Source organism: Puma concolor, chromosome E1 (assembly GCF_028749965.1).
Source record: "Puma concolor isolate L17-30 chromosome E1, mPumCon1.1.hap2, whole genome shotgun sequence".
Taxonomy (NCBI): Eukaryota; Metazoa; Chordata; class Mammalia; order Carnivora; family Felidae; genus Puma; species Puma concolor.
The window spans coordinates 1888424-1911160 of NC_141680.1; the positions used below are offsets into that span (position 1 = coordinate 1888424).

The window sequence follows — 22737 nt, forward strand, 5'->3', positions numbered from 1 at the left end:
AACCTTTATTTATTTTTGAGACAGAGAGAGACAGAGCATGAACGGGGGAGGGTCAGAGAGAGGGAGACACAGAATCGGAAACAGGCTCCAGGCTCTGAGCCGTCAGCACAGAGCCCGACGCCGGGCTTGAACTCACGGACCGCGAGATCACGACCTGAGCCGAAGTCGGACGCTTAACCGACCGAGCCACCCAGGCGTCCCCCCAAAAGATCGTTTTAAATGTGCCTTTAGGGGGGGTTCTGAGCAGCCCTACTTTGGCTCGAAGCTCCTAAGAAAGAGCACAGACTTTGCGCTCGGACAGCCGCGGGGCTCCAAGTCCTGCCCCGGCCCCGGAGCCGACTCAGGCCGTAACCTCCCAGAGCTGAAAGGCGCGGGTGACGGCCGCCGGGCCAGTGGGAGATGCGGAACAGCCCCCACCCGGGCAGAGCCGGGGACCGTCCTGGGGGCGGCTGGAAAGCAGCCAGAGCGGCAACTGTCCAAACCCTGGAAACTCGCAAACCGTGCAGATCAGGAATCTTGTTTCCTGAAAGCCGGCGGGTAAGCGTTTGCCAGAAAGCCCAGGGTACCGTCACGGTCACGGGCAGCCGGGCAGACGCTGCGCACCGGGGTGGCTATTTTTACCGCCAGGCTGTTTGTTTCAGCGAGAAGGGTCAGGTCAACAAAATGGTTGGTCGGCTGCCCGCCCCGGGGTCGTGGGCGCCCCTGGCAACTGTCCCCGTGCCGACGGGGACCCGGCCCTGCCGGGACGGCCAGCAGGGGCCCGGGGCCCAGAGCAGCAGGCTCCTGGCCTCCCCACAGAAGCTGGCCGGCAGCCCCAGGCTTGGCCACAGTGTCCTCCAGCGTCCGTCCCACGGGAAGCTCGCCGGGGGTGTCTCGGGGTGGGAACCGGCGTCCTCGCTTTTCTGGGGCCCCTGGCCAGGCTGCCGCAGCCGGGAATGCTCGCTCGGACAGGCTGGTGTGCGGGGACCCCGCGGCCGCCCCAGCCACACTGCCCAGCCTGCCCCCGGGCTTGGCCCCCCACGACCAGGCCGGTCCTCGGCGGAGCCTCGCAGGAAGCGATCGTGCCCCCTGGAAGCGTCGGGACCAGCTTCCCTGGAAGGGGATGGGCTGCCTGCCGTGCGGGCGCCGGGGCCTCCCCCACCCGAGGGCTGAGCAGGAAGGGGAAGTGTGGTCTGGCTGGGGCTCACTGCTCCGGGGTGGGCGGGAAGCCTGTGGGCGAGGAAGGCCTCTCCCCAGCTGTGCCTGAGCCACCACACTCGGGCCCCTGCTGTCCCCTCAGCCGCTCACAGATGGACACGCTCGCCACCCAGGTAAGCATCTGGGCTTGGGGCACCCGAGCGACCGCCTGGCGAGGGCTGGGGTTGCAGCTCAGTCCGAGGCTGGGCTCGGAGGGTCCCCTCTGCCCCTCACGGGCTGGGGGACCTCAGATCCCTGCGCCCGTCTGCGCCTCCCTTTCCCGGGGGTATGTCGGGGCGGGGGAACCTGCCTATCGGGTTGAAATGACACCCGGACGGGGACAGAGACGCATGAACGGTACACAGGTGGTTCCCCCTCTCTGGGTTCTGACGGCGACTTTCGGTGCCTGATAAGCGACGAGACCCGAACGGGTCTGCGTCGGGGACGGGGTGGGCGAGGGGGTGACAAGGCGGATCTCGAGCTGCATCTTGGGACTCTGGCAGGAAAAACCTAGAACTCCCGCAGCCTTGGCATCTCTGTGCCCGTGTCTCTCGTGTCCAGCGATCTGTAAGGCATCCTGTGTGTTCCCGTGGTGGCCGCGGGTCGAGCTCGGCTGCGCCCCGGGGTCAGATCCCCATCCGGCGAACGGCCGCTGCCCGCTGGGAAATGACCTCCGAGGCCTCCCCGTGGTATTTCCAGTTCTATCTTGTCTCGCATCACTGGTCCTGAGAACCACTCCCGCGCCCTGAGCGTGGTAAGGACAAGGCCTGGGGCTTCCTGTTTTGTTTTTAATTGTTTTTTGTTTTATCTTTATTTATTTTTGAGAGAGAGAGCAGGGGAGGAACAGAGAGAGAGGGAGACACAGAATCTGAAGCAGGTTCCGGGCTCCGAGCCGTCAGCACGGAGCCCGACGCGGGGCCCGAACTCACAGACCGTGAGATCGTGACCTGAGCCGAAGTCGGACGCTTCACCCACTGAGCCCCCCCAGGCGCCCCACTTCTTGTTACACTTTAGGACCCTTCCCTCCACCCCTCCTGCCCTCGAAAAACTGGAAAACTCCAGAGAAAGAGGGGAACAATGGCCCCACATTCCGCCACTTGGGAAAAGCCGTGGCGGAGCCTCGCGTCTGGCCTTCTAGTTTTTTTCCCAGGCGTAGACACTGTGAAACATTACCGTTGTCTCGTTTTGACGTGAACACAAGGTAGAGAGGAAATTCGGGCCTCGCTGCCGTCACCCCCACCCACTGACCACACCAGTGCCGTTGCCAGACAGCCACCAGGTGACAGGGCTCCAGGGGGGCCCCCCACACTCTCAGAACCAAACAAGCAAGAAAGCCAGCAGGGGCGCGAGACAATTTGGTTGGACCCAAGGAAGGACTTCTGGGTTGCAGACGTCCGGGGATAACTCAGGAAGCCCGAGTACTCCACAATTCCAGAAGGTTCTGCGGAAGTCAGACACAACACATAGAATGCCGCGGAGACGCCCGAAAAGCCACCTGTTCAGGAAGGGGAGCAGAGCTCTTGAGAGACGTGATGCGTGAGGTCTGGAAAACGTGTTCCGCTCACGCTTCACAGGGAGGCTGGGTGGCAGAGGTGAAAAGGAGTCTTTCCCTCGGTACAGAACCGAGATGGGGTCTCTGTGCTTTGTCCCGGCAGACTCCGGCCACACGCGCGGGCGACCTGCGCACAGGTGGCTGGCTGGGCTGTCCGCACGGGCTGCGTGTGGCTTTTCTGGGGAAGGGGGGCGCCCCGAAGCTCCCCCCGGGCTGCTTTTCACGGGGTTTTCTCCCCGCTGCTTGACTGCTTCATCCGAGCCCATCGAGGGGCCCTTGTGCAATTTTCTCCCAGTCCCACGCTGCCTGTTCCCTGCTTATTTGTGCCAAAGCCAACATAGTTCTGCATTTAAATTATACTTCCTTTGGATTACTGGTGAGGCTGGATTCCTAGAAATGATATTACGGAATCAGAGGAGATGTCTGTGTGTTGTCACGGTTTGCTCCCCCGCATAAACCTTTTTTTTTTTTTTTTTTTTTGGTAAGTTCATTCATTTGTTTATTGAAGCGGACTCGACACCCAACGTGGGGCTCGAACTCACAACCCCGAGATCAAGAGTCACACGCTCCACCGACTGAGCCAGCCAGGCGCCCCTTAAAAACTTGTAACAAGGGGGCGCCTGGGTGGCGCAGTCGGTTAAGCGTCCGACTTCAGCCAGGTCACGATCTCGCGGTCCGTGAGTTCGAGCCCCGCGTCGGGCTCTGGGCTGATGGCTCAGAGCCTGGAGCCTGTTTCCGATTCTGTGTCTCCCTCTCTCTCTGCCCCTCCCCCGTTCATGCTCTGTCTCTCTCTGTCCCAAAAATAAATAAAACGTTGAAAAAAAAAAATTTAAAAAAAAAAAAAAAAACTTGTAACAAAATCTATATATACTGTCAGCGGTCACATGGAAGGATCTGTTTCACCACAGCTGCGCCAGAACAAGGTTTATGATTTTTTTTTTTTTTTTTGAGACAGAGAGAGACTGAGATTGGGAGCCAGGGAGGGGCGGAGAGAGAGAAGGGGACAGAGAATCCCAAGCAGGCTTCATGCTCCGCACAGAGCCCAACGTGGGGCTCGATCCCACGACCGTGAGACCATGACCTGAGCTGAAATCAAGAGTCGGATGCTTCACCAACTGAGCCACCCGGCACCCCTTCACCATTTTTAATTTTTGCTTGCATATAGACGTAGTTTCTTTTTTTTTTAATTTTTTTTTTAATTTTTTTTTTTCAACGTTTATTTTTTTGGGGGATAGAAACAGAGCATGAACGGGGGAGGGGCAGAGAGAGAGGGAGACACAGAATCGGAAGCAGGCTCCAGGCTCCGAGCCATCAGCCCAGAGCCCGACGCGGGGCTCGAACTCACGGACCGCGAGATCGTGACCGGGCTGAAGTCGGATGCTTAACCGACTGCGCCACCCAGGCGCCCCTAAAATTTTTTTTAATGTTTGTTTTCGAGAGAGACAGAACGTGCGTGGGGGAGGAGCAGAGAGAGGGGGAGACACAGAACCTAAAGCTGTCAGCACAGAGCCCAATGCGGGGCTCGAACCCACAAACCTGAGATCATGACCTGAGCCGAAGTTGGACTGAGCCACCCAGGCGCCCCAGGTGTAGTTTCTAAGTCTGGGCAGAAAGATATGTCAGTGGAGCGACCCACTATGATGGGTGAGAATGAATGAACAGGGTCGAGTCCTGTTACGAAACCCGCGGGACACGAGCCCGGCTCAAGGGCTGCACGGCTCATTCTTTCTTGAAATTGTTTTTTTTTTTTTTTTTTTTTTTTAATTTTTTTGTTTTTCTTTTTTTTTTTCTTTTTTTTTAAAAATTTTTTTTTTCAACGTTTATTTATTTTTGGGACAGAGAGAGACAGAGCATGAACGGGGGAGGGGCAGAGAGAGAGGGAGACACAGAATCAGAAGCAGGCTCCAGGCTCTGAGCCGTCAGCCCAGAGCCCAACACGGGGCTCGAACTCACGGACCGCGAGATCGTGACCTGGCTGAAGTCGGATGCTTAACCGACTGCGCCACCCAGGCGCCCCCTTGAAATTGTTTAATGAGGTATAATTAACACCGGGGAAACGTGTCTGTCTTAGATGCACAGTCAACACGTTGGGCAGCAGTCTACACAGTGCCTCTTTCATTTCCTGCGTCCAGGACTCATCATCTGTGCTGTCCTGGGCATTGGGAATCCGCATTTTATGTTTCTGAACAGGGTCTCACTGCGTGAACATCCCAGCCTGTTTTCCCATTCCTCTGTCGAGTTCCGTTCTGTCGGTACACGGTTTTACTTGTCTTGGGCTGGGGTCGGTGCGTATGACACGACACCCCCAGGTGCTAAGAATCCGAGCGTGAGCGGGGCAGGAGGGAGAAGAATTAAAAGAAAGGGGGAAGAAGGCTGAAGTTAATTTTAATAACACGTTGCACTGAACCCAACACATCAAAAATATCCTTCCCGCATGTAATCCATATAAATGTTTATTAACGAGATCTTTTATGTTCTTCCTTCCACACTAAGCATTTTTCTTTTTATGTTTATTTATTTTGGAAGAGAGAGAGCAGGGGAGGGGCAGAGAGAGGGGGAGGATGGGGAATCCCAAGCAGCCTCCACGCTGTGAGCACAGAGCCCGACGTGGGGCTTGATCTCATGCTCTATGAGATCATGACCTGGGCCATATCAAGAGTCGAACATCCAACCCACTGAGCCACCCAGGCGCCCCCACATTGAGTCTTTGAGACCCAGCAGGTGCCCCACAGCCTCGTGGTCTCGGGCAGGGCTGGCCTCGGCCAAGGGGATTAGCCTGGAAGCCCTAACTCCAGGCAGCGAGCGAGCAAGGGGTGGGGCCCCATCCTCCCGCGGAGCTGTGTGCTACCTGCCTCGTCCCACGGAAACTTCCCCGAAGCCTCTCCAGCCTCCTAGAACCCCATCCCTCCGTCCCCCCCCCCCACACACACACGTTCTCCCCATCTTTTGGGACTCACGACTATTTCAGATCATTCCTTTCTCGTGAGAAAAAGTCGAGTTTTTCAATCACGCAGGACTTGACCAGAAGCGTGGGTCTTGAAAGAAACACAGGGCCTCACACCCAATACTTTTTTCATGAGCGAGGCTGGATTAGGGGCGAAAATGCTGGAGCTCCTCAGGGGTCAGAGAGACGTTTCGGGAGACGTGTCCTGCGTGTGGACGTATGCATGGCTGTCATGTCGTAAGCTGTTTCTTACGCTACAGAATTTGGTTAAAAAAAAAAAAAAAAAAACACGAAAGGAAAAACCCCAGGAAGAAGCGAGTGTGGAATCAAGCCAGTCTCCAGAATTCCCAGCGGGGGTTGGACTGGGACTTCTGTCGCCGACTCCCCGGAAATGCCTTTTGGGGAAGTGGGAGCCGGGGCCGGGTGGGTGCCTGGGCTCAGTGCCTCCCCCGCGGCGAGGGCGAGGATGTGCGTCATGGGAGGAAAGCAGAGACACCCGCGCGCAGGTGGGCAGGGTCTCGGCTTCCCGGGCCAGCGCCCGATGCCCGCGGTCGGTGGCGGGTGGCGAGGCCAGGCCAGGCCAGGCGGCTGGACGGTTAGGAGGCAGACCCCAAACCGCCCTCCCGCCTGCATCATCAGAGGCGGAGCGCACCTGTAGGGCCGGGAGAGAGGCGCCGGTCACGTTCATCAGCTCACAAACCCGCACGGAGCGCCTACTGCGTTCCAGGTGACGGTGACAGTGGCAGAGAGATGGGCCCCGCTCTGGGTGGCGGAGCTGACTCGCTAGTGTGGACCGCCGGGAACAAACGTCCGGTAACCCGCCGGAGTCACGGGACGTGGGCTCACGCACGGGTCTGCCTCCCCCGCCCCTCCCCCCCCCCCCCCCCCCCCCCCGCCTCTGCCCAGCACCCAGCCCCGGACGAGGCAACCTTTCCTCGGCCTCAGTGTCCCAGCTTCGTTTGCCTTCTGGGTTTTCATCATTCTGATGGTGGAGCACCTCCCCCCCAACACACACACTTAAGCTGTTATCAGTTACGGAGGTCACAGTGTGAATGAGATTCAGAGTCTGTCCTGAGAGCAGGATGACTAAGGAGAAAGGGGAAGAGGGAGCAAAGAGCACTGAGATGGGTGGGGGGGTGACTAGCAGGAGGAGGAAGCCTGGATAAGACGGTCTTTGTTCCTAAATTGCATTCGGTTATATCCTCTGAGGACTCTGGACAAGATCCTAGGATGCCCCAGCTCTGGCCAATGCCTGAGGGAATTCAAGAAAGGAACACAGTGCCCTGAGGACCCAAGGAAGTCATTCACACCCTAGTAAAAATCAGTTTCTCTTCCTCAGAGTCTGGCACACCCAGGCAAATGAGTTTGAATGGAGAGGAAGTGGGGAGAGCGGGGAACTTGGCAGAGAAATGACTTGTCGATGATGGAATTTGGGGCATTACGAGAAGCATCTCGGGCATTTGGTTCGGGGGCTTTTTTGGTGCCTTTCCCTCTCCCACCAGTGCTGCTACCGCCTCTGACTGTGGGGCTTCCTCACCTGCCCCAGCTGGGGGGGCTCTGCCAACTGGCCCGACGGACGTCCCACCCAGAGGCTGAGCCCCCCCCGCCCCCCACCACTGGAGCGCTTGTTAAAAATGCTGATCCCGAGTCCGACACTGGACCTACAGATCAGAACTGGGGGCAGAGAAGGGGCCTGGGACTGGCATCTGTGCTTTCACACATTTCCCAGAGCCCCCGTTTGGGGGTCGCGAGTTAGGGTCCTGGAGTCCCAAAGACCTGGGTTCGGTTTCTGGTTTTCCCGCTCACTGGCTTAGTTGCGATCTCTGAGTTCCCATGGTCTTATCTGTAAAATGGGGTGGTAACCACAAGCCGCCGTGCAGAGGATTAAATGAGAGGGGCGCGTAGGGCACCGGGCAGCACACGGTGAGGGTGACTTTTCTGAGATGCGTTTTCCTACCGCGGTTGTAATCACGCCGAACAGGGCGCACGGCTGAAGGCTGAGGTCTTGCCACTGCTGGAAGCTCTTGAACGAGGGTTCCGCTTTCAGTTCTGTTATGAAAAGAAACATTTACCAGCTTGGCGGCAGCCTCATGGGGTAAAATGACCACACGACCCGGCGTCGGACCGCCCTGAGCTGAAATCCTACGTTAGTCCCTTGCTGGCTGTGTTACCTTGAGCAAATCGCTTAACCTCTCCGAGTTCTAGTTGTTCACCTGCAAACGAAGCGTGATAACTACCACCACCCACTCGGGGAAGGTCATCATCAGGATTAAGAGATAACGTGTAGATCACCGGTTCTCAACCTCGGCCCGCCTTGTATTAGACTCATCTGGAAATTTTTATTACAACAAAGAAACAAACCCCCCAAGGGCCAGGCCCCACAGGCCCCGCAGGCCAGTTAAATCGGAGTCTCTGACACGGGGCAGACAGACAGCTGGGGTCGTCCGGGTCATCCTCGTCTGCGTGCAGGAGCGGGGGGGGAGCTCAGAGGGAGACGTGGCTACGGAGGAACCACCCTGCGGGGTTCGGAGACGGAGGAAGAGGCCACGAGCCAGGAGCACGAGTGGCCTCTAGAAGCCCACAGAACCAGGAAGCGGCACATCCTGGGGGTGGACACAGCCCTGCCCACGCTTGGATTTCTAGCTCCGTGATGGTGGCATCGGGGACTCGTGACAGGCCCCGCACTCCTGCTGTTGTATGCCCTTGTGCTCCTGCCCCTGCCCGGGGGGCTCCCCTCTTGCCCCAGTGGGGGGGCGGCCACCCCAAAGACACTTTAGTCCAATTCCAAAACTTTTAAGTTACTTTCGATTGCTGAGCACAGTTCGTAAAACGTGGCTCATTGCAAAGCTTCGGTTTCTGACTCAAAGCTGCTCACTTTGCCCCAGTGGGAGTGAGTGGAGGAAGGGGTGGGGGCCGCCTCCGCACCCCTGCACCCCACCCTGCGCCGAGGACAGCCAGACAGACGTTTCTCCATGGGGAGTCTCCCACCAGTGGCCTTTCCTGCTGAGGTACTTTGTGGTTTGGGGTGGAGACTCCACGCCCGGCCCGAGAGGTCCCTTGAGAGGCCCCGCAGCGTCTGCGGGCTGATGGCCGACGCCCTGGGCCCCGCGCTTCAGCTCCGGGGAGCCCTGCGCCCCACGGTCCCCTCCAGGCGGCCGACACAGGTGGCCTTTAGCTCCCACACTTTGCGGGGTGTGAGCTCGGTCCCGCCGGCCACCTGCACCCGCTCCCCGCGGGCTGGATCCCCGCCGTCGCTGCCCAGAGCCCGTCCGTGTCCCCTCTCGGGCAGCACCACGGCCACTGAGCCGGCCTGGGGCCCAGAGGACACCCAGCGGGGACAGGACGGGGTTCTCTCGGGACCCTTCTCACTCAGCCGCCCTGTCCCAGAAAGACAAGCTCGTCTGGGTTCTGCGGAGAAGGCGTCTCAGAGCAGTGCTGTTTGTCAGGCCCTGGGCTGTGGGGGAACCTGGGACTTTTATTCCCCCTTGTGGGCCCCGGTCCTTCATCCTGGGGAGTCCCGTGGCCCCCACTGTCTCACCACCATGGCTGTGCTCCTTAAAGGAAGGCGTCCCGAACCCCGCTGGGCCTGTCCCCGATGACTCAGGGCATCGTACGGACACCAGCAAGGAAGGACTGGCACCTAGAGGGAGAGCATTCAGCCTCCTTCCTGCCGGGTGACCTTGGGCAGGCCGCTCAAGGACACAGTCAGCGGACAGATGAAAGCGGAACACATTCCAAACATCTGCTGGCAAGGCGCCTGGGGGGGCTCAGTCGGTTGAGCATCCGACTTCGGCTCAGGCATAATCTTCTGGTTCGTGGGTTCGAGCCCCACGTCGGGCTCTGTGCTGACGGCTCGGAGCCTAGAGCTGCTTCGGATTCTGGGTCTCCCTCTCTCTCTGCCCCTCCCCTGCTTGCACTCTGTCTCTCTCTCCTTCAAAAATAAATAAACATTAAAAAAAAAAAAAAGGAAGAAACATCGGCTAGCAAAGCAAAGCCATGCCACACGTTTGTAAGAACAGAACCGCAAGATATGCATCCACTGTGTGGTTCTCAAAAGTGACCCAGGTTTCACTTTTCTGACATCATCCTTCTTCCCTGCTTCTCCAGGGAACTGAGGAGAAGGAAACTTCTTTGAACTTGAAATCGGAGGAGTAGCTTTTCATGGGAGCTACGCTAGACAGTTAATTGACTGGGTTGTTTTTTTTTTTTAATTTTTATTAAAGTAAATACACAGGTTTTTTTTTTTTTTAATATTTACTTTCTGGGGAGAGGGCAAGCAGGGGAGGGGCAGAGAGAGGGGGACAGAGGATCTGAAATGGGCTCTGTGCTGACAGGCTGACGGCAGAGAACCCGATGTGCGGCTCGAACTCCTGAACCGAGAGCCAAAGTCGGACACTCAACCAACTGAGCCACCCAGGCGTCCCAGTAAATACACATAGTTTTAAAAATCAAAAAAGAAAATAATAATAAAATAAAAAAATAAAAATCAAGTGATTCGGAGGATTCACGGCAGAAAATTGCAGCCCCCCCGTCTCCCCTCGTCCATCCTGCCACCCCGTTGTGCTCTCGGATGCAACAGCTTTGAACTGTTGTGCCCTGGGGTTTACTTTTATAGCCCTAAAGAGTATGTTTAGTTGCTTTTTGGAGAAATCCTTCAAGATTAAGAAAAAAGAAAAGGTAGAAAATATGGAGGACAAACTAGACAAAAGAACAAGGAGATGCACATTTGAGTATGAGAAGAGAGAATGAGAAAATGGAGGGGAGAATATTCTATCTGTTCCTCCATCTGTCTGTCCATCCTTCCTTCCTCCCTTCTTACTCCCTTCATCCTTCCTTCCTTCCTTCCTTCCTTCCACCCCCAGAGCTAAAGAAGGTCAGGTTCCAATTACGTGTATTAAAAAAAATTTTTTTTTCAACGTTTATTTATTTTTGGGACAGAGAGAGACAGAGCATGAACAGGGGAGGGGCAGAGAGAGAGGGAGACACAGAATCGGAAACAGGCTCCAGGCTCCGAGCCATCAGCCCAGAGCCTGACGCGGGCCTCGAACTCACGGACCGCGAGATCGTGACCTGGTTGAAGTCGGACGCTTAACCGACTGCGCCACCCAGGCACCCCCCAATTACGTGTATTAAACAAAGAGTCCACCCTCAGATATGTGGCATTCTCTTAAGTCCAGTGCCCTGTGACCTCACCGGGCCCTGCAAAACCGCATTTCACAGGGTCCTCCTGAGAGCCAAGCCTCCAGTCTCCACGCTTTCCCTTTTCCCCCTTCTTCGTGTGCCTCTGTTGCTCTCTTCTGTGCATCCTGAAAAGGTGATCCACAGCACAGCCTCTGCTGAGTGCACACCTGGGGTGGGCTACCTGGCCGGCCGACACTTCTGTCTTTGAAGAGAGAATCCCCAGGGGCGCCTGGGTGGCGCGGTCGGTTAAGCGTCCGACTTCAGCCAGGTCACGATCTCGCGGTCCGTGAGTTCGAGCCCCGCGTCAGGCTCTGGGCTGATGGCTCAGAGCCTGGAGCCTGTTTCCGATGCTGTTTCTCCCTCTCTCTCTGCCCCTCCCCCGTTCATGCTCTGTCTCTCTCTGTCCCAAAAATAAATTAAAAAACGTTGAAAAAAAAAATTAAAAAAAAAAAAAAAGAAGAGAGAATCCCCAGCACATCTATCACCGTGGATAAATGATGCTGAGCGGAAAGTTGAGCCAAAAAGCTGCAGAATGACACGTGTACAAGTTACACACGCTTGGTTCTGCGCCATGTAACCTGATGAATAGCCAAAAACGTGTTTGATCAACCCAACCTTCACCAAAGAAACGAAGCTTGGAACTGAAAATCCAAATTATAATAGAACAATGTAATAAATGAGGACACTCTGCCAGTAATACAAACACGTGTTTAAATAGTAAGCCAATGGGCACCTGGGTGGCTCAGTCGGTCAAGCATCAGACTTCGGCTCAGGTCATGATCTCACGGTTCGTGGGTTTGGGCCCCACGTCGGGCTCTGTGCTGACGGCTCGGAGCCTGGAGCCTGCTTCGGATTCTGTGTCTCCTGCTCTCTCTGCCCCTGCCTTGCTCACGCTCTGTCTCTGTCTCTCAAAAATGAATAAACAATAAAAAATGTTTTAATTATAAATAAATAACTAATAAATAGTAAGCCAAGTCCGATGGTTTTGTAGGAACAATGGCCTTAGCAGCCCTAACCTTGTCCCTGTTCCTCTGCCTGGGTCCCTGTTTATATCATTAATACTAACGTCACTCAAAAGCACGAATTGGAAAGGGCTGTACATGAAAATACATGCGTGAGTTTCCACTGGCTAAGTGATGACACAGGAAGTTGATTCTCACACACCCAGAATATGCCAGGTCTCAAGGATCACATTTTACTTTAGTAGCCAAAAGAACAGGCAAAGCGCCCACGCTCTGGATGAGGGGAGCCCTGCTCCTCCCGCAAAGCCCCTGCATTCCTGGAGGCTCCTCCGACGAGTCCATCCCACAACCGCCTGGGGCCTGGCACCTGCTGTCTGTCCTACTTGTCTGTACGTCATCCCTGGTTGGGAAACCACAGCGCACATGTCATTAGTCCCCAGGCTCTGCTCTTACAAGCTTTTATTGTGCAATTGAGTTCCAACACGGTACAGGCAACAGCTTCAGACTGAACATTAGTCACAACTGTCCCACGGAACTACTAGACATCCTCCCACGGGGACTTTCTAACAAGCCTCACACTTTCTGCACTCTTACCGTTGGCTTTTTTTCCCTCTCTTTCTTCACTGAGGTATAATTGACTTAATAACACCGTGGAAGTTTAAAATGCACAACGTGTTGACTGGATACACTCGTATATGGTAAAACTTTGGTTTGAGAGCATAATTCGTTCTGGAAACACGCTTGTAATCCGTAGGAATTGTGTATCAAAGCAAATTTCCCCATGAGAAATAACGGAGGGGCACCTGAGGGGCTCAGCCAGTTAAACGTCTGACTTCGGCTCAGGTCATGATCTCATGGTTCGTGGGTTCGAGCCCCGCGTCGGGCTCTGTGCTGACAGCTCGGAGCCTGGAGCCTGCTTCGGATTCTGGGTCTCCCTCTCCCTCTACCCCTCCCCGCTCGCAGTCTGTCTCTCTCTCAAAAATAAATAAACATTAGGGGCGCCTGGGTGGCGCAGTTGGTTGGGCGTCCGACTTCAGCCAGGTCACGATCTCGCGGTCCGTGAGTTCGAGCCCCGCGTCAGGCTCTGGGCTGATGGCTCAGAGCCTGGAGCCTGTTTCCGATTCTGTGTCTCCCTCTCTCTCTGCCCCTCCCCCGTTCATGCTCTGTCTCTCTCTGTCCCAAAAATAAATAAAAACGTTGAAAAAAAAAATAAAGCTAAAAAAAAAATAAATAAACATTAAAAAAAAATTTTTAAAGCATATTAGAAACATTAGCTCATCTTGTGGAATGCTCGCAGAACAAGGTACTCGCAATCCAAGGTTTCACTGTATCGTGAAATGCCCGCCACCACAGCCAACGTCACTCTTTCCTTTCTGTCTTGAGAACACTTAAGATCTGCTCCTGCCAGACTTCTCTGCTTGCTTCCCGAGCTGGCCAGCTTCCAGCCCCCAAATTCCTGTTACTTTTCCCCATGGACTAACTTTGCATTCACCTTCCCCCTTCTGACCCACGCCTCCCTCGGAGAAACCCATCAAGGTATATTTCTAACCCCCCCCCCCACCACGCCAAAAACAGCAGGGGTTTAAGTCTGTGCTGCCCCCTGGATATAAAAGTGATGCAATTAGTTATTGCTTTCAGTGGCGTTACTCCCCTGCCCATTTGACGACCGAAGACAGAGCGATGTGTCGGCCTCCTCCGTACATCTCTGATCTCCGTGCGCGTGGCTCCCCTGAGGAGTGGCAGACGGGTCACTCCCGTGCCACACATGAGGACGCACAGAGTTCGGAGGAGATTAAGGGCCTCGCCTGAGGGCTCCCAGTTGCTGATGGGCAGGGTTCGTCTAAGCCATCACCTGCCTGACCCCTAAGCAGAGGTATCCCCAAAACGTGGTAGACAACGCCCCCCCCCCCCCCAGACGCCCCGTTCACGTCTCATATTCCTCTGTCTCCATTCTTCTCAGGGTCCCATCGCGATGGATTGGTTGAGAGACAATTTCTGGGTCATCCTAGCTGTGGCCATGTTCACTGTGTCCGTGAGCCTGGCCCTCATCCTGTACTGTGCCTGTAGACAGCTGTTTAGACAAGGTAATGGCGGTCTCACCTGGGCAGGTGGAGGGCGGGGAGGGCTGGGGTGGTCATCCGGGCATTAGTGCTTCTTCAGGGCAGAAAGCGTAGTTCTGGGCCTGAATAGGCTGAGTTTTGGATTAAGAATCGTGTATTCTGGGTCTGAGCCTAGCCCTGCCACTAACTTGCATGTCTGGGCCTCGGTTTCCCCATCTGCATGGCGAAGGGAGGGAGGCTAACTAATCTTCAGGAACTCTTGGGGCCTCCAGGGTGTGGGTGAGGGCAGAACCTGTGAGAAGCCACACACTGCTCCACGGCTTTCTCTCTCCATCGTGGCCCTGCTCTCACCTTTGGGACTCAGAAGACAGCACGAGTCCAGAGGACGTCAGAGGCTGTCTCAGCTCCAAGCACATCGAGTGGTACGCGTGTTGTATACACCGGATACGCACAGCCTTTTCTGGGTCAATCATTCCCCAACGAAGCAGTTTTCTAAAAAAAACAAAGAAAGACTTTTGAGGCATGAAATATGGGCTCGGTCCACGATGGACACGCTGGCCACCACCATTGCCTTCTCTAAGGTCAGACTCTGAATCTCCCAGAACAACAGCCGCCTTGGCCCCAGGTTCTTGGCACCCTCCACCTTCGTGGAGGCTTTCCACTAACTTAACATCATCTCCAAGGGGGTTTCCACTTTGCCGTCCATCTCCCATCGTCCCTGTGACCCAGGGATGGTGAATGCACCAATCCCCCAGGGCAGTGTGGGCAGGCCACCCTCAGCCACCAAGGCAATGACCTGCCACGGCGTCTGGGACAGCCTCAGAACCCTGCTCGCCGGTCGCCGAAAGGTCCGGGCTCCACAAGGAGTGAGACCTTGTCATCCTCGTCCATCTGTTTGAGAGATAAGAAAGTTAAGGTTCAGAGAGAGGAAGAGGCTTGACTGAGGCCTCACAGGACTTGGTGCCCGAGTTGGGACCAGAACTTGGGTCCACTGGGCTTCCTGTCCAATGTTCTCTGCCCTCAACCCCTTGATGGTAAGCAGTTGTTTTTGTGTTGTTTTATAGATTAAAAAACATTTCTTTAATATTTATTTTGGAGAGAGAGAGAGAGAATGAACGAGTGGGGTAGGGCAGAGAGAGAGGGAGACACAGAATCCGAAGAGGCTCCAGGCTCTGAGCTGTCAGCACAGAGCCCGACCCAGGGCTTGAACTCCTGAACCCTGAGATCACGACCTGAGCCAAAGTCGAATGTTTACTTGATTGACCCACCCAGGCGCCCCTTTTTGTGGTGGTGGGTTTGTTTTGTTTTGTTTTGTTTTGTGTTTTTAACACAAAGAGTATATTCTGCCTCCTATAGTCCTCTGTCCATCTGCCTTCTTGAAATGTTGGACACAGACGAAGTAGGACCCTGAACAAAACCTGGCCCGTTCTCTTGGACCTTAAGCCACCACTATTACCACGGAGGTTAAAAAATGAACAATGATGTGTTCGTCTAGCACGGCCCGGTTGCAAACTGCTTCCCCCGTCTTCCTCTCGCTTCCTCCCAAGCACACAGTTGGTTACCCGTCCCAGGGATGTTTCTGAAAGCCAGGGGTGCACGAGGTGACGAGGAGACAAACAGGGCCCCCCGCCGGGCGGCCTGGGCAAGGGCTTGTGGTCAGAAGGCCCGCATCCAAGCCAGTCTCCACCGCCCGCCAGCCCTGTGCCCCGAAGTCTGTTTCTCCCCGGTGGTTCCTCCCCCACCTGCCCTGCACACGCCCGATGTCTCCGGACTTCTAACAGTCACGCCTTCTGCTGATTCTTCCCAGATGATCATTAATGCCTATTTGGTCCCTTAGGCAAGAGGTGGGACGTTGCCAAGCCCTTGGGAAGAGGGCAAAGTGACGAAGAGAAGACGTATGAGTAAGTACAGCCCCCCCGCCCCACGCAAGATGCAGCTTTGAGAGCCGCCTGGTCACGTGCACCCGTGCACCTGCGCGTCTCTTTGGGGGAGGAGCCCACTGCATCTGCGCAGCCCGGGAGCTGGCTTGTCTGCCAATGCCCCGCCCTCCGGGGAGGGGTCTGGAGCTTTGGGGCTGCAGGGCACCTTCCGGGGCTCTGCTCTCCCGGTTGTCTTTGTCTGGTCTAGTTTGGTAGAGGTCACAGGTCAGGCTGTGTGTGCTGGGCCGACCCCTCGCGGTTAGGTCTACCCTTTCTTTTCTTTCTTTCCTTCCTTCCTTTTGTCTTTCTTCCTTTTTCTTTTCTCTCCCTCTCTCTCCCCCTTCCCTCCTTCCTTCTATTTCTTTCTCTTTCCTTCTTCTTTCTCTCCCTCTCTCTCCCCCTTCCTTCCTTCCTTCTATTTCTTTCTCTTTCCTTCTTCTTTCTCTCCCTCTCTCTCCCCCCTTCCCTCCTTTTCTTTCCCTCAAGATTTCAAGTAATCTCTGCACCCGGGGTGGGACTCCAACTCACAACCCTGAGATCAAGAGTTGTAGGCTCCACCAACTGAGCCAGCCAGGCACCCCTAGCCTCCTTTCCTTTCGATGGCCCACCAGTGTAGGCCTCTCGAGGCTGTGTGCCTAACGAAACTATGCCATTGGCCTTACTTTTGCATTTTGTGATCTGTTTGGAGCTTCTATGATTGCTGTGTCGGGAGTCCCCAAGATCACCTTTAGGCTTGACTATTCACGAGAAGGGCTCACAGGACCCGGGAAAGCTACAACGGTCATGGTTACGGGTTATTACCGTAGAAGGGTACAGAGTCAACTCTGCAAAGGGAAAGCACATACGGGGTGGAGCCCCAGGGGCAACCAAGCGGAAGCTTCCAGGAGTCTTCTGCTGGTGCACCGTGCTTCATTCTCCCAGCATGGATGTGCGGCACCACATGCAAAGCATCGCCAGAGAGAGTCACCGAGGGTTTTTCCTGGGGGGGTCAGTCACACAGGCAACAGAGCGCCCACACGACCCGCTTTAGCTACTCAATCCCCAGGCCCTTTCGGAGGCCAAGCTGATATACCGCATGACCTGGGGCCCCAGGCAAACACAAGCAGGCATTCACCAGCAGTCACCTTGTTAGCAAAGACCATCTAGCTGAACCCAGGCCCAGGTATACACGGACACTACCATCAGGAAAGATAATCCGAGAGCTGAGAGGTTAAGGGCCAGGTGCTGCTCAAGGTCCAGTCCTTTCTTTGGAATGTAATGTGGTGTCTGAAACAAAATCTGTGCTTTTCTTTTTTTATTTTTTTTTAATGTTTATTTATTTTTGAGCAAGTGGGGGAGGAGCAGAGAGAGAGGGAGACACAGAATCCGAAGCAGGCTCCAGGCTCTGAGCTATCGGCGCAGAGACTGATGTAGGGCTCGATCCCATCAACTATGAGATCATGACCTGAGCTGAAGTCGAATGCTTAACTGACCGAGCCACCCAGGCGCCCCCAAATTTGTACTTTCCTAGAGTGACTTTTGTTGTGGATCCAGCAGATAATAGACCTCTTCCCCACCGGTTCTGACCCCCTTGAGGAGTAAGACAAATGTGTCACTGACCCCCTTGAGGAGTAAGACAAATGTGTCACGCAGGTGAGTAACAAAGTATTGCCTTTAATGAGAATAAACCCGGCGTGGCACAATGGGGCTCTTATCCACCGGCAAGGGCATTTGCTACTTCAAAGCCAGGCAAACTTTGCGATGCGGGGCGCGGCCTGGAGAGCCTCAGGTCACCCGTGTGGGGCAGCCCCTTTCTCTGAACAGCACAGACTCGAGCACAATGTGTGTTTTCTGCAGTCAGGCTGGCTCTGGAGGAGACAGTGGGAGAAGTTTCTTCCCAAAGGCAGATCAACTTCCCTCCTCTCCTGGGAGCAGCCACGAGGGGTGGACAGAGGCCACCAGTGGAGCTCTTGCTACACAGACCCTTGTCCACGTATCCCAACAGGCTTACGCACCCCCAGGGGTGCTCAACCACATACAGGGGGCCAAAACTTGGCTGAGAACAATCTTCCAGTTTGGAGGTCAGAGCACATGGAGGGGATCGTGGGTCTAGGCCAAGAGGCTCCCCCGTGGCCTCTCTTTGTTGGACCTTCTTACCAAAGTATGATACGAATGCAGAAAGGTGTACAAAGTCAAGCAGGGCTCAGTGAATTTCCACAAACTGGACAGACCCAGGTGGCCAGTGCCCAGATCAAGAAACAATCACCAGTTCCTCAGTGACTTATATCCCCTTCCAGCCACCATACCCCAAAGATAGCCACTCTCAGAAATAGGAAAGGCTAGTTTTTTCTTGTTTTTATGCTTTCTAGAAATGGAATCAGCCAGGGGCGCCTGGCTGGCTCAGTTGGTTAAGCATCTGACTCTCGGTTTTGGCTCAGGTCACGATCTCGTGGTTGGTGAGTTCAGGTCCCGCATCGGGCTCTGCACTGACAGTGAGGAATCTGCTTGGGATTCTCTCTCTCTCCCTCTCTCTCTGCCTCTCCCCTGCTCATGCTGACTCTGCCTCTCTCAAAATAAATAAATAAACTTAAAAAAAATTTAAGCAATAGAATCAGCCAGCACACGTTATCTAGGGTTTGGCTCCTGTTGGTCAACGTTTCTGTGCACGTCATTGTGCGTGGTTGCAGACGGTTCGTCCTCATGAATTTATCCACTCCGCGGCTGATGCGCATTTGGGTAGGGTCCAGCTTGGGGTTCACGCTGCCACGAACGTTCTCGTGTGTGTCATCTGGTGGCCACATGCAGGCATCTCAGCAGGATGCACCGAACACGCAGTCACGTGCTGTGTGCGTCCCCGTGTGTGCCGTTAGTGTTAGGAACACGCGTATCTTGCAAATGAAAACACACCTGCTACTTACCTCCCCCCACCCCTGCCCTCTCCAGCTCCGGGGATTCCAGGAGGACGCGCTCCAAGCGAAGTCCCTTCCTTCCCTCAAATCCAGCTGTTCCCGGGGCTGGAGGAAACAGTTTCTTTACAAACGGGTACGACACCTAGAGAAGGACGGAGTGCCTCCAGCTTTTAGGAATGAAGGTTTCAATGTTCATCCATTTTCTGATGTTTTCCTTTCGTAGGCTGACGGACACGCTCAAAACCACAACCTGACTCCTCCTCTTTCTGTCTTGCCAGGAATGTTCTTAATGAATCACCAGTTCAGTTACCCCCTCTGCCGCCCAGGGGTTTGCTCTTCCCAGAACACACCCGTAAGTATCTGCTGCTGGTGACATTCAGGGCAGGGTAACAAATTCATCTAAATGTCTTAGCTCAGGGGCGCCTGGGTGGCTCAGTCGGTTAAGGGCCCGACTTCGGCTCAGATCACGATCTCGCGGTTCGTGGGTTCGAGCCCCGCGCCGGGCTCTGTGCTGACAGCTCGGAGCCTGGAGCCTGCTTCCGATTCTGTGTCTCCCTCTCTCTCTACCTCTCCCCTGCTTATGCTCTGTCTCTGTCTCTCAAAAATAAATAAGAACTGCTTAAAAAAATTTGAAAGAGACAAATCGATTAAAAAGGGGGCAGAGCAAATAGCAAAGCTCCTGATGGTCAAGGTGTACGTTCATATTCAAATCCCAGCTCGGAGCACGAGTAAGAAGGAACTTGGGGGGTGTCACCGGGACTCCCCCACTTTGCATCAGAAAATCCCTGCCTGGTTCCCTTGGCCGGAATGTTCTTCCTCGAGCTGCCCATGTGGTGGTGTCCTTTATCCTCCCCACTGCCACGCGGCCACTGCCGTCCGCCCTCTCTAAAGCGAGCCCGCGACCTTTCCTTTCGAAACGTGAAGGCAGTTACCCAACCTCGTCTTACTTACCTGCTGCTCGTGTGTTTAAGATCTCTCTCCTACCCTGGAACAGAAACTCCAGGAAACAGGAGCCTCTCGTCTTCCTCACCACGGTTTACCGGCCACTAAGAACGGTGCCTGGAGGTTAGGAGACAATTCAGGTCTTGACCGAATGGACACATAATAGCTTACATGTATGGGGCAGCCCCCGTGTGTCCGGGCCCGTGTGACGCACTTCACAGGCACGATCTCCTGTCGGCCTCTCAACAGCACTACGAGGCAGGCACATTTATTATTCCCCTTTGACAGATGGGGACACTGAGACACAGAAGTTCAGTGTCTCACCCAAGGCGACACAGCGAGTGACTGCTGGAGCCTGGATGTGAACTTGGGTCTCCCTGCAGGGCTGTGTAGGGAATGACGGCGGTCTTCTTCTCAGGTCGTCTTGGGAAAGACAGAGTCGCGGCAGAGGCCACGGAGACCCCATCTGAGGGTCTGAGGTCTAGCTGCCGTTTCGTCTTCCTTCCCGCGGCCACCTTGGGGCTTTTGCTACGTGTTCCCTCTTCACTCATTCTACCTTTTGCAAACCCCGCTGTCCCCTTCCTTCTGAGCAGAGATTCGTGCCCGAGCAATCATGGAATGTTCTGGAAAACACTAAGTCACTGTGAGGGATGTGCCAAAAAGGAAACAAGCTTCGTATCGCTTCCTCGTGAGAATGAGGGTCTCCCATGACCGTGCTCATTCGGGGACTGGCTCGGGTCAGCGTGCCGTCTGCACTTCTGCTTTGCGTTTTCTGTGTCGTGCGGGCTCAGGCAGGGGGACGTGGGAGCCAGGGCGTCTGACTGCCGTCTGCCATTCACCCACTCGGCTGATCCTGAGACGGTGTCCTGTCTGTACAACAGTGTCCCCCATCAAATGGGGAGCTGGTCCACCAGAAGTAGCCAGACCACCCAAGCCCATGAAAATCATGCTGAGTCACTGAGTCAAAAATACATATGGGGACGCCTGCGTGGTTCAGCCAGTTGAGCGTCCAACTCCTGGTTTCGGCTCAGGTCATGATCTCACGGTTTCGTGAGTTCAAGCCCCGCGTACGGCTTTGCACTGGCAGCACGGAGCCTGCTTGGGATTCTCTGTCCCTCCCCCACTTGCACTGTCTCTGTCTTTTTATATATATATGAAAACACACAGCAGCTTGGCCTGCAAGGACCTTTCCATGTGCTCTAGTCCCACAGGACACCCCGAGCCAGCCGCCGGCCACATACTCGCTGGTCAATAAGGTCAGAAATAAGACCCTGTCCATCCCGAGCTACATCGAGCCTCTAGATGATTATGATGATGTTGAAATCCCCGCAAATATGGAGAAGCGTCACTTCTGAAACACCCGTTTCTCCTTTCCGGCGAGCTGAGGAGGGTTCACGCGGAGGATTGCACGCCAATCGAGAACGGAAGCCCCTCGGTAACGGGATCCTCAGAGCCGGCGGTAATGTGGCGCAGCCGTGTAAAATAAACATTTCCTGAGGCTTCGACGGAGAGGCACCAGCGGCCACATGACCTCCCAGAGGAAAGGGGCCGCAGCTCTGCCCTGGAGACCCGGAGCGGTCAGGCCTCCAGCTACTGTTGAGGGGTGCCCCTGGGGTTCCGTGGCTCCCACTCGTGACAAAGCACCCCGTTCTTGACCCCCCCCCCACCCGCCTCCCCTTCTCTTGTTCGGTTCTAAGCGATCCCAGCTCTTGGTGTTGGACTCTGCAGAACACCCAGGCTCTCATCCCCGGCTGGGCCCCACGGGCCCACCCAGCTGCCACACCCAGGGCCGTGGGTGGGAGATCCGACCGAGTGCTCCGGCTGAGTGCTCCCGTGTGCAGGTTACTACATCACACCCGGCAGGCTCTTCAAGGGTGAGTGGTGCTTTCTGTTCTTGAGAACTGTCCCCACCTACACACACCCCACACCCCAGCGCCCCGCCCCCCGCCCCGTGATGTGGGCCGGGCGGACCGCGGAGGTTCAGATGCTCACCCAGATTTGTGCTTCCCGGTAACGTGTGACGGTCCACAAAGCCACATGCGGCCTTCTGGACCCAAGTGCATAAGTTACACGTAGCGGTATCGTTTTGCAGTACGTGTGAATGCGGAGCGGGGGCGGGGGGAATCACAGGGAACGGGAAACAGAGGGACGATTAAATGGCAGATTCAAGACGATGGTTCGAGGGCTTCATGCCCCCCCATTTTACGCTCATGACTGCTTCCTCCCCTGCGTACATTCCCTGCATACGGCCCCGAGATCACCGTCCCCAGAACCCCTCAGCGTTGCGGCGCTGCTGACGAGAGGCAGGGTAGAGGACCACGGTCCTGTTCAACAAGTGCCCTGGTCCCCAGGGCCCAAGTCAGCTTGGAGGCTCCGGAAACTGGCGCTGATCTGCTGGAGCCCCAGGACTGGAAGCTTCCTAAGCAGACTGGAGATGCTGGTTTCCCAGCAACCCCTGGGAAAGCCGGCAACGAGCAGACTCGCAGGGAGAAGCGCCGTGAACCACAGAAAGGCCCGGAGTGACCCTGGGACCGAGCTCCTTTGCAAGAGATGGACGGCGGGCACCGGGTGCGCTCAAGCTTACCACCTCAACCGCTGCTGGACCAGTGGGGACATGTGCTTCCTCCGGGCTCCGTCTTCCTGGATTCCACGGGGACGTCCAGCTTCCTGTGTTACCACCACCTTATAGTAGGCCGGGGGTTCCCTAACTGCGGCCGTGTGGAACTCTGGGACTCCGTAAGCCAGAGGGGACTCTTTCCTCCAAGTTCTAGGGGGAAAAAAAAAGCCCACGCACAGAAGTGTTTCACTTGTGTGGCTTCCTCTTCTAAATTTTCTGAAAACCACCCACATCTATGACGAGAGTTAAAAGCAGATACTAGACATGTCTTCCTCAGGCCCTTCCCGTCCCGGGACGCCTGGGGCTCAGCGTCCCTCTATTCTGACAGCTTCCAGATGGCAGGCTCCAGCTGAGCCTTCTCCTCAGTCCCAGGCTGGCTGCCCCCAGGACACCCCCGCATGACCTCCCGACAGGCCCTCAAGGTCAACACACCCCAGAAGGAACTGATGGCCCACCTCCCCCCCCCCCAACACCCACCACTGGCGTCTCACTCTCC

General features: G+C 55.5%; 1 protein-coding gene and 1 long non-coding RNA gene across 2 annotated transcripts; one reads left to right on the plus strand and one right to left on the minus strand.

The window, feature by feature from the left end:
- Positions 1–1161: 1161 nt before the first annotated feature.
- Positions 1162–20979, plus strand: SCIMP (SLP adaptor and CSK interacting membrane protein). Its single transcript, XM_086685684.1, has 5 exons — positions 1162–1310; positions 13776–13899; positions 15713–15776; positions 18961–19034; positions 20828–20979. Exons 1-5 carry the CDS (start codon positions 1290–1292, stop codon positions 20977–20979), a joined length of 435 nt encoding a protein of 144 aa, XP_086541810.1. The 5' UTR covers positions 1162–1289.
- LOC147573963 (uncharacterized) lies at positions 6595–20834 on the minus strand. Its single transcript, XR_015243792.1, has 4 exons — positions 19634–20834; positions 14672–14766; positions 14227–14367; positions 6595–7721 (listed from the first exon to the last, which is right to left on the minus strand). It is a non-coding gene; the product is annotated as an uncharacterized LOC147573963 (long non-coding RNA).
- Positions 20980–22737: the final 1758 nt, after the last annotated feature.